This window comes from Cornus florida, unplaced genomic scaffold, assembly GCF_030987335.1.
Source record: "Cornus florida cultivar Cherokee Brave unplaced genomic scaffold, ASM3098733v1 CherokeeBrave_3.0.0_Hap2_Chr10, whole genome shotgun sequence".
Taxonomy (NCBI): Eukaryota; Viridiplantae; Streptophyta; class Magnoliopsida; order Cornales; family Cornaceae; genus Cornus; species Cornus florida.
The window spans coordinates 82,437,341-82,451,555 of NW_026775580.1; the positions used below are offsets into that span (position 1 = coordinate 82,437,341).

At 31.0% G+C, this 14,215-nt stretch overlaps 1 protein-coding gene across 1 annotated transcript; it reads right to left on the minus strand.

Moving 5' to 3' along the window:
- Positions 1-11,118: 11,118 nt before the first annotated feature.
- LOC132277989 (transcription factor MYB102-like) lies at positions 11,119-13,285 on the minus strand. Its single transcript, XM_059779824.1, has 3 exons — positions 13,280-13,285; positions 13,070-13,130; positions 11,119-11,953 (listed from the first exon to the last, which is right to left on the minus strand). The coding sequence occupies exons 1-3, from the start codon at positions 13,283-13,285 to the stop codon at positions 11,292-11,294; spliced, it is 729 nt and encodes a 242-aa protein (XP_059635807.1). The 3' UTR covers positions 11,119-11,291.
- Positions 13,286-14,215: the final 930 nt, after the last annotated feature.

Consider the following 14,215-nt stretch of genomic DNA (forward strand, 5'->3'; position numbering starts at 1 on the left):
ATGAAATTCCCTTTAACAATAATCATTCTTTCTTTCCATCTCTTCTCGGATGTGGGGAGGTCTATACATTTCCTTTGCCGAAGAGAGGAAGTAAGATAGTAGCGTCCGAGCTCAGTTTGATGTTTGGAAATAGAATAAGTGATCAATAGGTCAACGAGAGTCAACTCAAGACTCTTTAGCCTTCGACGAACAATGAAAGTAGAGACTATACGAAAAAAGTTAGGGTTTACTTGAGGAGGGGCTATACCTAATTTATTGAAGACCAAGTGGTAAAAGGGGTGAAGGGGAAAACGATGAGCATGAAGGTGCCCGACGAATAAAAGTAATTCATTCTCTCTGACACCTTCACCTGAACTGAAATCAGCGTTTTTTGGGTATTCAGCAATCTCTACCCCCTCGGGGATCTCAAATTCCTCCATTACTTCTTCAATGGTGAATTCGATACGCCGGACGGACAAAATCATTTCTCTCCTTTTTTTGAAAAAATGCTAACTAATCTAGAAGTGGATACTTCTGCTTGTAGAGAGGAATCGCCTACTCGCACGGCAGATTCTTTCACAGACTCGCGAGGGTTGGGAACCCTAGAAGGAGGAACTCTAAGAAAAATAGGGGATGACGAAGGTGTGGACTCAGAGTCCATAATCTCTACGTTGTCATGGGTGGATGAAGTGCTCATGATACGAAATCAGAAAGATGGATGAAAAACTAACCTGGTATCACGATGAAGCAGTGAACGCAGTGGAGGCGGGAACAAATTTTGGGGAAGTCCTTTGGTCAAAATGTCAATTGTCACTTCTTAAACCGCCTTTTGCAAAATTTGGCAACCATGCAAAATCAATTCCTTTCTAACTAGGTGCCGTAGTTCAATTTAGGAGGGAATTGGGGGCAAAGTGTGGAGGGAAAAATCTCCCCACCAATAAGAATCAACCGTGTCATTAAAATAAATCAGAGTCCAAACCCTTCGTCAAATCGACCCATCAAAGCCCATTTTTGGTAAAGCCTAAATGAAGTCTTTGTTGACCTAAGGTTATTCATATTAACCTCTTGATTTCTGGGCCAGCCAAATCATGTCCAAGTCCAGTTCAATTGAATCAAAGTCTTTTTACTTAAGGATTTTACATAAAAGGAAGTTCAATGTAGAGGAAACATTACATGAAAAGAATTACGAAAATGAAGAACTATATAGGTAAAGAATTGTATATGGAATGAATTGGAGGACAAGCAGAGCGAATCCTACCATAATTCCATCATCTTTTTGTATATAAATAGAGGCGTAGACCTCCAATAAAGATCATCAAGCATTACAAGCTTCTTTCTGAATTATTCTTGTTAATTGTTCTTTTATTTTGAGTGAGTTGTATCTATTCCTATTGATTTTTTAGTTAAACGAATTATTTGCACCTACAATACCATAAGAAAATAAATAAATAAATAATACTTAGGCACAATCATAGTTAGTAAAATAAGGTATGAAAAAAGACGGATTAATTTTTTAAAAAAATTAAGAAGCTATGAGAATGTAACAATATAAATTAAATTTTTCTAAAAAGTTACGTATTATAAAAATTCAAAAAAAATGAAAATTGTAAAAATTTGAATACAAATACGTACATATATAAATAGACTATTTGGATTAAAAATTTGAAACCGAAAATTCAGCTATACACATGTTATTTATAAATTGTACTCCATCTGTACCATATTAGATGTTCATATTTAGAAATTAGAATTTTTAAGGGGACATCCAATTAAGGCATTGTCTCCTTTTAAAATTACCAACTTGTCCTTTTTAGTTTAGATATATATAGTTACCAAGTTTAAATTTTTTGAAAATATAAAGAACAATAATGAAGATATAGGATAGAAGTAGTATATGCCATGTCTCCGTAAAGAAAATATAACAAATAATAAAATAAATTTTCATTTCATCCAAATTGACAATGTCACAATAAATAATCATGACATCATTACAAAATTAATATACAAAAATGTAATTCAAATAATCAACTATGTTTATCTAAAAATAATAATAATGAATTGCTCAAAATTTTGAGTTTACCCTCAAACTAATAAAAATCTTCATCATTTGTGACAATATCATTAAGCTGTCATTTGTTATCTCCAAGTAATAATTCTTTCGGTCTTCTCCACGTCTTCATGTCAACATAGTCAATAAAAAAAAGACCAAATAGGACCACAACCAGATGGGTCCTCCTCCCCTCATCCACCCACCGAAAACCATCCCGCCAGCCACCTCCCCTGTAATCCCATTAAGATGCAGAGCTTCCCCATCTACTGGAAAACCATCTCGCCACCCAAACACCTTTTCCTTCCCCAGTTCCAGCTCTCGTAATCGCTCATTATCCTCCTCAAAAGTCTCTTATGCCAGTCCCATCTCCAAAGCTCAATCAGCATATGCCAAGCCCAATAATGGGAAACAACCTAGTCCTCCTACTCACGATTCACCACCTTCAGTCACATCTTCAACCAAGGACAAGATCAGAAGGGCCCTCCAGAGTGACAAAATTCTTAATCTAACCAACAAGATCGTCTCAGAAGTCACTTACTTACCTGAAGGAGTAGAGGCTGTGATTATGGATGCTTCAAAGGCTGACTTGATTGATGAAGTTGCTAGATTACGGAAACAACTTGCTGCAGTTGAGGGTGATCTTGCTTCCCTTAGAGCTTCCCAGTCCCACGTCGATAGTACCAAAGGAATGGAGATGGGCAACCCCACTATTCACCCTGTGTAAGATTATTTATTTAATTGTGGCCCATATGATTTGGACATGTGACATATTACTTGGTGGCTAAGTAAATAGATATCAATTAATATTATTTATTTATGGTCAACTTATAATTACCTTTTTGGTAATTACTTATTGGAAAAGTGTTTTCCTTTCTTTTTTCTTACTTTGATGGAAAGTAGAATTATGTTACTAATAGGAAAACTGGTCCTCTCTCTGCCTTTATAAAAGTGCATATACTCCATCAATTATGTACAATTAATGAAACAACACGTAAAAGTTTTATGTGTGCAAAAGGCCAAGAGAGAGAAACTAGTTTCCACCTTTGCCTGTTGATCAGAGTTGCAGATTAGTTCGTGATCAAAGGATCTTGACGTTGGACTTAATCTCAACAAGAATTGATATCGTGAATCGAGGTATTTATATCTAACTAGTATTTATTTATGCATTATAGATATGTGAAAATTATGAAGTTCTAAGATTATGGGATTCATATTTATTTGTGATGAATGGTTTAACACGAATAATTATAGTTTACATGTGGTATCAGAGTTAACGGTTTAGGAACTCATTATTTTTCATTAAAGTTGCATAAATAATATGTATAATTTTAAAATTAAATGATTGTATAATCCATTCTTTTAGAATCGTATGTTTAGATCAGTCCGTGTGGTTTTTGGGTTTGGGTACCTCAATTTCCGAGCCAAAATTGAATTATGAAAGTTGATTACTGATACATAGTTTACATATATGTAATAGTACAAACGTATGCATAATGTGTGTAAGACAAACAACTTCAATGCTTTAGGTTACTGATTTTCGTGCATGACTAATAAAGAACATTGAATAATAATAATAATAATAATAATAATAGCATTTGTCTTACTATTGTTTTATAGAAACAGTCAGTTGTGAAAGGATTATAAAGACTCATTATTATTATTAGTTAAAAATTAATAAATACATAAAGTTTGTGTATTTATTTATTTTATTAAAGAGGTTTAAATTATTGTTATAAGTATTTGTCCAATGATTTGAAGATTCTGATTTTAATTTAAAATAAATTAAAATTAAAGTTATTGAATACATAAAATATATGTATTGATTTATTTATTTTAGGAATTTGAATTTCTAGAATAATTTGTGAGTTTATAAATTTAATCTAATAAATTAGACATGCAAATAACTTGTTATTTCGTATCCAAACATACATACATATTGTAGAATCAATTTTAAATTGATTCAATTATGATCTTTAAGTCCGAAAATAAAATAATATATTTTATTATGTATATAAAATAAAAAGATATTTTCTATGAAATTTCGGACTATTAAGTTTTTGAGATCGAAGTTGCTTAAACTTTAATCGACAATTATGAGTATGTGTGTATAATGTTAAATGGGTAAATTTATTATTAATTAATTACTAGTTAATTTAATATTCATATTATGTGTGGGTTAGTAGTAAATATAACTTAATGATGAATTAATTACTGTCTAATTTAATATTCATATTATGTGAAGATTGATAGCTACTAAAGTGGCCCAATCATAATGATTGATGAATATTAGTTTTTGTAATAGACATAATTAATCATAAATTAGTTACTATCTAATTTAATATTCATATTATGTAAAGGTTGGTAGCTACCAAAGTGGCCTAACCATAATAGTTGATGAATATTAATTTTAGTAGTAAACATAATTGCAATATTTCATGAATTATGATGCTTATAATTTTTGTGATATTCATGAATATTGATTTTATTTAATTATGAGAAATAATTCCTCAAAGGGAATTGATTTTCAAGTAATTAAATAAAAATTAAAGGGTCGTATATATATATTTTTTAATTAGGTAAATATAGAATATCCAAAGGTAACTTATTTGTTTAATTAAATAATGCATCACCAATAAAGGTATACATATAAATACATGTAAGCATCATTATTAGCATTTTATAGTTGCCACCCAAAGGGGTACTATCGTTATACATTGTATTTATATTTTTAAGTTATACATACGTGTTGTTAACTCAAAGTATTACTGTTGTTAAGATTTTATCTTATTATATTTGTTTTATTACATCCCTTAATGTGCATGCTACATCTGTTCTGATTCTCAATATGACTAACTTCTCATAATAAAATGAGTAAGTTGAGTTCAAAATTTAGATGTGTTAAATCTTAATTTAACATTTTAAATTGAGAAACTTACTGTTATTACTGATAAAAACAGTGAGGAAGAAAAGATTCTCCATAAAGCTTGGGAGAGATCGAACAGATTAAGCATTATGGTTATGCGAATAATTGTTCCTCATAGTGATAGTGCTAAGGAATATTTGATTATAAGAATGTTTTCATGTTGTAGATAAATATCTAAAACGAAAATTATTAATTGATATAACTACTATGGATTTTTTGTTGTACTAGTACCATGTATGATCGTATTTTTAGATGACTAATGTTGCTGCAAAATTGAGAACCTTATGGATGATTGTGAATGGGAATTTTCTTATTCAATTTATTCTCAATTTCTTGCCTATTCAGTATGGGTCATTTCGAATTAACACTATTAAGACAAGTGGAAAGTGATTTAATTGACCATTATGTTAATTTATGAGGAGACAAAACTTAAGTAGCAAGGTAATCATTATGTTCATTTGACGACTCAAGAAGTTAGAAAGAAATTTGGGAATAAGTCAGAAAAGACAATAAGTAAGCAACACCTAAAATTAAAAGATTTAGGTCAATCTACTAAAAGAAAGTAATGTAATAATGAAAAAGTGTTATTAATGTATTGAACACTTTTTGAAAGATTACATAACATATAAAGAATGATTCGAAAAAGAAAAGTACGCTTTTGGCTTTTGTATATTGCGAATTACTTGTTGAAATTCTTTTTAATACATGATAAGTTGGCTTAAGTACTAATATTTATGTTTCTAATAGATGCAAGAATTTTTTATAGCCTAAACCATAAATTCAAATAAGAATTTCTTATTTATGATAATTGGGAAAAGTTTTGTTGAAACCATTGTGACACTATGTTTAATGTTAGACAGTGGATTTTATTTAAATTGTTTAAAAAATTTTATGTTTATTCAATTTCCCATAATTTGATTTTATTTCAAAAACTTTATGTTAATGGTTTTTCATTTAAATTTGGTAATGATATTTATTTAAGAAATTATAATTTGTGAGTTATGGTATTATTGTTGATGATTTTTGTAAATTCAAATTTGATGGTTTATTTATTAAAATCATTTTGATCTTGTATCATAATGTTAGAATTAAGCGTAACTCAATTAATAGAAAATTTATCTTTGACATAAAAGACTAGGTCAATATCTAGTGAAAGGTTAGGAAAATTAGTAAAAGATGTGATTCTTCTGAATCTAAACTTTACTGATTTTGATGTATGTGTAGATTGTATTAAGGGTAGACAAACTAAACGCACAAAGAAATGAACCAGAATAAGTACATAGCTTCTTGAAATTATTTGTAGACCTTCTGGTGTTCCATCTTTTGGAGGAGAAAAGTATTTTATCGCCTTTATAGTTAATTTTTTATGTTATGGATATACCTATTTGTTGTATGAAAAATCTCAAGCGGTGGGTACTCTTAAAGTATACATAAATGAGGTTAAAAAACAACTAGATAGAAAGTGAAAATCATAAGGTGGTGAATATTATGTAAAGTATGATGAAACATGTTAATACTCTAACCGTTTGTTAAACTCCTTGAAATGTATGCCATTTGTGTTCAATACACTTTGCTATACATGCCACAGCAGAAGCGTGTAGCTGTAAGGCGTAATCGTACTCTTATGGAATTGGTTAGGAGTATGTTAAGTAATTCCTCGTTACCCATAATGCTGTGGATATTAAGTAATCTAAAGGGTACAAGTTTTACTATCCGAAACATAGTACGATAATTATTGAAACCGGTAATGTCAGATTCATTAAGAATGGTGAAATCAGTGGGAGTGATAAAAATAAGAATTTGATCATTTCAGAAGTTAGGGTACAAATATCTTTACCCATAACTTATAAGGAAATAATTGTTCCTTCAGTTGTTGAACCGTATAACAACGAAGAACAATTAAATGATCAACAACTCTATAATGAGATTGTCACCAATGAATAGATTGTAGAAGAATCATAAGGAATAACATTAAGACGATCTCAAAGAGAAATGAGATCTGCTATTCCGGATGACTATGTGATATATCTGTAAGAATATGATTTTGATATATAGTAAAATATATACGGATCCGGTTACATATTCACAAGCCATTAACAGTAATGATTTTACTAAATGGATTAGTGTCATGAATGAAGAGATTATAAAGAAATCTTCTATCTAGTATTTAAGAAGGAATCTTTTAAAATATCATGGCATTAGTAGCTTATTATGATTTAGAGTTACATCAAATGAATGTGGATACAATTTTTATGAATAGGAGTTTATAAGAGGAAGTCCATATGAAACAACTTGAAGACTTCATATTAGAGGGTAAAGAATTCATGGTCCGTAAATTTAAGATGTCAATATATGAATTTAAACAAACTTCCTAACAATGGTATATTAAGTTTAATGATACCATTATTTCTTTTAGTTTTAAGAAAAACACTGTTGATCAGTGTATAAACTAGAAGGTTAGTGAGAGTAAATTTATATTTCTGATTCTATATATTGATGATATTTTATTTGTTAGTAGTTATCTTAGTTTATTATATGAAACTAAAAGTTATCTCTAAGAACTTTGAAATGAAATATATGGATGAGGCATCCTATGTGACAGGAATAGAAATATTTCATTATAGATCATATTGATTTGTTTTTAGAATTGTCTCATAAAGCATATATTGAAAGAGTTCTAGAAGATTTGGTTGGAGGAACAATATTATGAAAAAGTGCAAAGTAATTTATGATTACTTTGTCTATTATGAAATTTTAATTTGTAGCATGCTTTGAGGCTATAATTTATGGTTGCAGAATTTATTTCAGGACTTGGAGTTATGGGTACCGTTTTCAGATTGCTGAAAATTTATGCTGCAATTGTTGATCATCTTGTATGAAAAATGATAGGTATTCTAAAGTTGAAATACTTTATCATTAAAGAAGATATTTAGAAACAACGAATGTCTACTGAAATTATAAGTACACAACTTATGATTGCAATCCATTAATGAATGGACTACCATTCAAGACATTTATGGAACATGTGGAAAAAATGGGTCTTAAATGTAGTCAATGATGATTATTTTTTAATTGTAGATTGCTTAAATAGTGCTTATATATATTTGACATTTTGCGCTGATTAAATGTGTTTCTGATATTTCCTATTAATTAATGTACATGTACATATTGCTTTAATAAGTGGTAAGAGGAATAATCTTGGAAAAGACATTATTATTAGATCATTATTGATACTTTTCATTTATAGACTATATTGAATAGATTACTAGTGTTGTGGTACATGGAAGGGACTGTGTCATTTAAGGACATACAACCGCCATGACTCACATTGGTAGTTTATTTACCATAGTATTTATGATGACCAACTTAATACCTTAATTTGATTTATGGTGCACACTAATGACTATTTTACTAAACCACTACAGAAGTTATCATATGTGTCAAGTGGGAGAATGTAGGATTATTTATTTAATTGTGGCCCACATGATTTGGACATGTAACATATTACTTGGTGGCTAAGTAAATAGATATCAATTAATATTATTTATTTATGGTCAACTTATAATTACCTTTTTGGTAATTACTTATTGGAGAAGCGTTTTCCTTTCTTATTTCTTACTTTGATGGAAAGTAGAATTATGTTACTAATAGGAAAACTGGTCCTCTCTCTGCCTTTATAAAAGTGCATATACTCCATCAATTATGTACAATTAATGAAACAACACATAAAAGTTTTATGTGTGCAAAAGGCCAAGAGAGAGAAACTAGTTTCCACCTTTGCCTGTTGATCAGAGTTGCAGATTAGTTCGTGATCAAAGGATCTGGACGTTGGACTTAATCTCAACAAGAATTGATATCGTGAATCGAGGTATTTATATCTAACTAGTATTTATTTATGCATTATAGATATGTGAAAATCATGAAGTTCTAAGATTATGGGATTCATGTTTATTTGTGATGAATGGTTTAACACGAATAATTATAGTTTACACTCTGCACTTGTGAACCTTATGAACAGGGCGGCGCACAACTATGCCAAGCTACTTCTTATCTTTAAGGATCTTCCTTCTTGCTCATCATCCGGCAACCTGCAGGAGATTCAAATTTCAAATATCTGTCATCAGAAGTCACATCAGCAAGGGGAGACATGTGCTTTTTCTGACCTTCCTGCCAATGAGATTTCTTGCGATAATATCCTTTCCCCTCTTCCTCTCACTGAGGGTGGACCCATCACACAAGTCCCTATGGACCGACCACTTCTCACCATGTGCTAGAAGGTTGAAGCTTGATTGGGACTTGCCGGCGTTCATCGAACCACCACCTGAGCCGCCGGATCGACTTGATTAGGGTGTCGTACCCTTGTGTTTTTACATCGGAAGTTTGTATGCCTTAGACAAGAATAGTCTAATGCCATGGACTAGAATTGTCTTTGTAGCTTCCGGGGGCCTTCTTATGCTTTTGTTGGACAATGTCTTTGTCCAAGCCCTTTTGAGTGGGCTGTCCACTCTTTGTGGGCCTATCACTCCTTGTATATATTGCAGTAATCTATAAAATTATCCTTACTTTCCAAAAAAAAAAAAAAAAAACATAGTCAATAAGGTCACTGTTAAGATTAATTAGCTCCAGATCTTATGTTTAGCTAGAAATACCTTCGAGAAGCAACTTTACCTTTAACGTCAAGCCCATTTTCAAAATTATACATATGCATTTATACATAAATATATTTATTTAAATTAAGTATAAATTATAAATCACATAATGCATTTATGCATGTGTGTATAGCCTAGACGGTAATACATTTATGTCAAGAATTAGAATTGTGAAGAAAAAGGGAAAAAGGGTTGGGAAGTAAGGAAATTTAACAAAAAAAAAAAAAAAAAAAAAAAAAAAAAAAAAAAAAAAAACCAGAAGAAGAAGAAGAAGTAGAAAAATAAGTCACATCTTGTACTAGATGTATAATATGATCTCATGCCATACGTGCCTAGATAAAATACACATTTTATTGTAATTTTTAAAGGCAAACGAGAGAATTTCTAAAAGAAATGTTAAGTACACGCTTTTCAAAAAGAAATGTAAGCACCCATGTAATTCGATATGATTGGCAAAACGAAGCATTCAACCATTAAAACAAGAAATTTTATTAATCATCTTATGTTATCCATGTTAGGCGTCATAGCAAAATGGTGGCAGATGAAGTGGCTACTCTATGAAAATTATCTCCTTACTAATGTTGTTTTTTTGTTTAGATTTTAGGCTTCATTTGAATAAATAGGAGGGAAAATAAAAGAAATAGTAATATTATTTATGAGAGAGAAAAAAAGAAGAGGAAGAAATAATAACAGTTATGAGATAAAATAAAAAAAATTAAAAATAAAAAGAAAAAGGAAATGAAATGATAGCATTATTTATGATTGAGAAAAAAAAAAATAATATAAATAATCTGTATTTATGTTTGGATAAATTATGAAGAAAAAAAAATATATAATATTCTTATTTAGAAAAGGTAAATGAAAGAAAATAATAGAGAATAAATGAGAATAACTTATTATCATGATAGGGTAATTTGCACGGACCTTTCCTATGATTTATTTTAATTACAGGCGGCATCCTTCTTGTTCTGGAAATTACGCAGACCTCTTTTATTTTTTAAAATATTCTACACAGACTTTCCTTTCGTTACGGTCAACGCCAGTCAACGATGGAAATGACATTAGCTACTATTTTTCATTGAATATCCTTTCCTATATTAAAATGAATATATATATATATATATTTTCCAGATCCTACGTCATCCATGGTCAATATGTTGCCACATCATCTTCATCTACTAAAGCTTCTGGTTATTCAGTGGTGATGGCGGCAAGGATCTGCAACGGCGACGGGTTGTGGTGGTGGGTTTGCGACGAAATTCACACCCAATCATATCTTTCTACTAAGCCCACCATTTTTAGTCCGAGAACGAAGGTAAGTTTATGAATTGAACTCGTATATATTTTTTCTATACTGTGTTTGTCTCTTTTTTCTTATAGTTCTAACCCTGTTCTCTCTCCTCACACCAGCTATTCTACACTCTCCAAATCAAACCATAATGGAGAATCAGAGTCAGCCCCCAAGCCGCCGCTGCCGTTCCCCAACCCCCAGCCGCCACCGTCCCTCCCCAGCCCCCTCTCGCTGCCTTCAACCCGACTCTTCTCCCTGTCACCTGTGGATGCGGCAGTAAGATTCAAATCATGTTCCCGTACGGTGCTCATTATGGGGTCACATGCCAGAGGTGTGGTGACTATTTTCACTTCGGCATCCCAGCAAAATTCGAAACAGAAATGAATTTTACATACAAAGTCATTGTGGTGGTGGGTTTAAGACGGCCAGGCTGTGAGACGGAGAGGGCGAGGATCTCTGCGACGGCGACGACGAGGATCTCTGAGACGGCGACGGCGAGGATCTCTGAGACAGTGAGGCTGTGTGAGATGGCGAGGATCTGTGAGACGGCGAGGGCGAGGGCGAGGATCTGCGAGACGATGAGGCTGTGAGGTTTGTAATAGTAGATGAAAGTTGCTCCAAATTGGGTTCCATGAGTAGTTGGGTAACATTAGAAAATGGTATATAAGATGAGCTTAATGTGGTACAAGCCGCAAGAATGGGTGTCTGAAGAAGTTGAACCAATTGGTTTTGGAGTACTGGGGCATTGCCATATTGATTTTCTTGATCACCTTGGAAATGAAAGTTCTGATTTTCGTGTTCAGACAATAGAAGAGAAATATTATTGTCCAGCCTTAGCAATTCTGGATTAACTTGGCGGGATTGGACACCGAACAAATTGATGTGAGATGAGCTTAGAAGAGGAATGTGAGTGACCGGATCGATTCCCCTTCGGAGAAGCATTTTTCTAATGTGGGTGTTCCAGTAGTTCTTGATTTCGTTGTCGGTCCTTCCAGGCAAATGAGATGCAATGGCAGACCACCCGTACCAAAACAAAAAGAAACCATTAATACAAAATTTAGCTTTTGACCAAAATATATATATATATTTATTTATTTATATGAGTATTTTAGTCATTTATCATAGAAAATTGAGGGTATTTCAGTAAATTTGAAGTGTCTGTTAGTGTATTTGATGGTCAGTCCGCGTAATTTTCAGAATAGGAAGAGTGCTGCCTGTAATTAGGGCAAACCATAAGAAAAGTCTACGTAAATTATCTTAAGAGATAAGACTCAAGTGCAATGGAGTATCTAGGGTTGGGTTGGGCTCCAGCCCACCCAAAAAAAAAAAAAAAAAAAAAATAATGTTTATTACTATGGGTAATTTTAACCCAACAAATATATATATATATATATATATATATATATATATATATATATATTATTAGTTTTAGCTTATCCAAACAAGTCCAAATCAGTTAAGCCAAAATGCTAAAATAAAGGCCTAAGCCAAACAAACCCAAGCTAGACAAGCCCTAATAAAAAATTTTGCTTAACAAATTGTGTTATTAAATTCATGTTTAATTTTAATCTACCCCATTGATAATTTAATCCGCCCGTAATAGCAAGATTCCCTTTTTAATTATTAAGGGCAGCATCAAGATTATGAAAGTAATCCCTCTATCTCAATTTAAATGTCTTTTTTTTGGGGGATCCACCCGTAATAGCAAGATTCCCTTTTTAATTATTAAGGGCAGCATCAAGATTATGAAAGTAATCCCTCTATCTCAATTTAAGTGTCTGTTTTTGGGGGGGGGTGATGTGATGATGTTTTGTTTTTATAAATTCAATGTAAAAAGGAATCTTCCTTGCCAAAAAGAAAGAGAACTAGTAAAGTAGGATTTTCTTATTAAAAAAAACGCTTAGTATAATTTTATCACAATTTTTAAAACAATCACCGGTTGTTATATGTTCTTCCTTTGTATTATGTATTTTCTTCTCCTTGAATGTTAGTTCCTCAGGTTGCGGTTAAAAAATAAAAAAATAAAAATAAAAAATCACTGTGGTTGACTGGTTAGTTATGGATTTATACGTCTCATTGAGGGTGCAGGTTGGCCACTGATTTATAATGCAATAAATTTGGGTAGAGACGTGGAACACATACGGCCATATATGTATCACACTTTTTCAAACAATCACCAGTTGTTAAATGCTCTTCTTTTCGTTCATGTATCTTCTTCTCTTTGAATGTTAGTTCTTCCTGTTGTGGTTAAAAAAACCAAATAAAAAAAAAAAAAAAAAATCACTGTGGTTGACTGGTTGGTTATTGATTTATACGTCTCATTGAGGTTGCCGGTTGGCCACTGATTTATAATGCAATAAATTTGGGGAGAGACGTGGAACACATACGGCCATATATGTATTTATCGCTTTAATGAATCCGGTCCATAAGTCATTAAAAATATTCTCACCAATAAAAGATATTTCGTGAACTCGAAACAATTTGTTTTAAGAGGCCTCGGTTTTAAGTTTTGTACGCCAATTTGTGATTTGGAAATAAATTTGTACAAAATGTATAAATTTAATTTTTGTAATTCACAAATTTATTTTTTTAATTCGCAATTTTCATACGAATTCACTTTATATAACTAAATTTGTTAGATATAAAACACCTATATTACTATATATACATTTAAAACTTTCACTATTACTCAATATATATACATTAAATACTATAATATATATATATATATTAATTATATATGCTTAAAAATATACTGCTAAAAAACTTCCCAATATATAATATTACAAATAAATCATGCATTTATTAGTGAAAAAAGTTACTTATTTATTACATATATCATTAATGGAATAAATAATCATGAATATATTTGTATATGGATTTAAATAAATAAAAATATATAAAATATATATGTCATGACCTAATATAATTTTATTTAAACCTAATATACAAACGCTCTCAAGACGCTTCCGTTCTAAAAAAAATTTAGACTTTCGCTCCTGCTCTACGTGACTTAGTCAATAAAAATGAACCGAGTTTGTTGAGAGTATCTGACAATTTGTTGAGAGTATCTGACAATATTGCTTTATATATTTATTATTATTATTACTATTATTTATTTTGTTTGTGATTTAGCAAATTAAAGTTTCTTTTTTATATGATCAAATAAAATATGAAAAATATATATATATATATATATATATATATATATATATATATATATTTGTATTACTCTTTCATAAAATAAATATTATTAAAATAAAATGTTTGTGACTAAAATAAATAAGATAAAATGAGAAATACTTTTTATCTCATGCTACTCT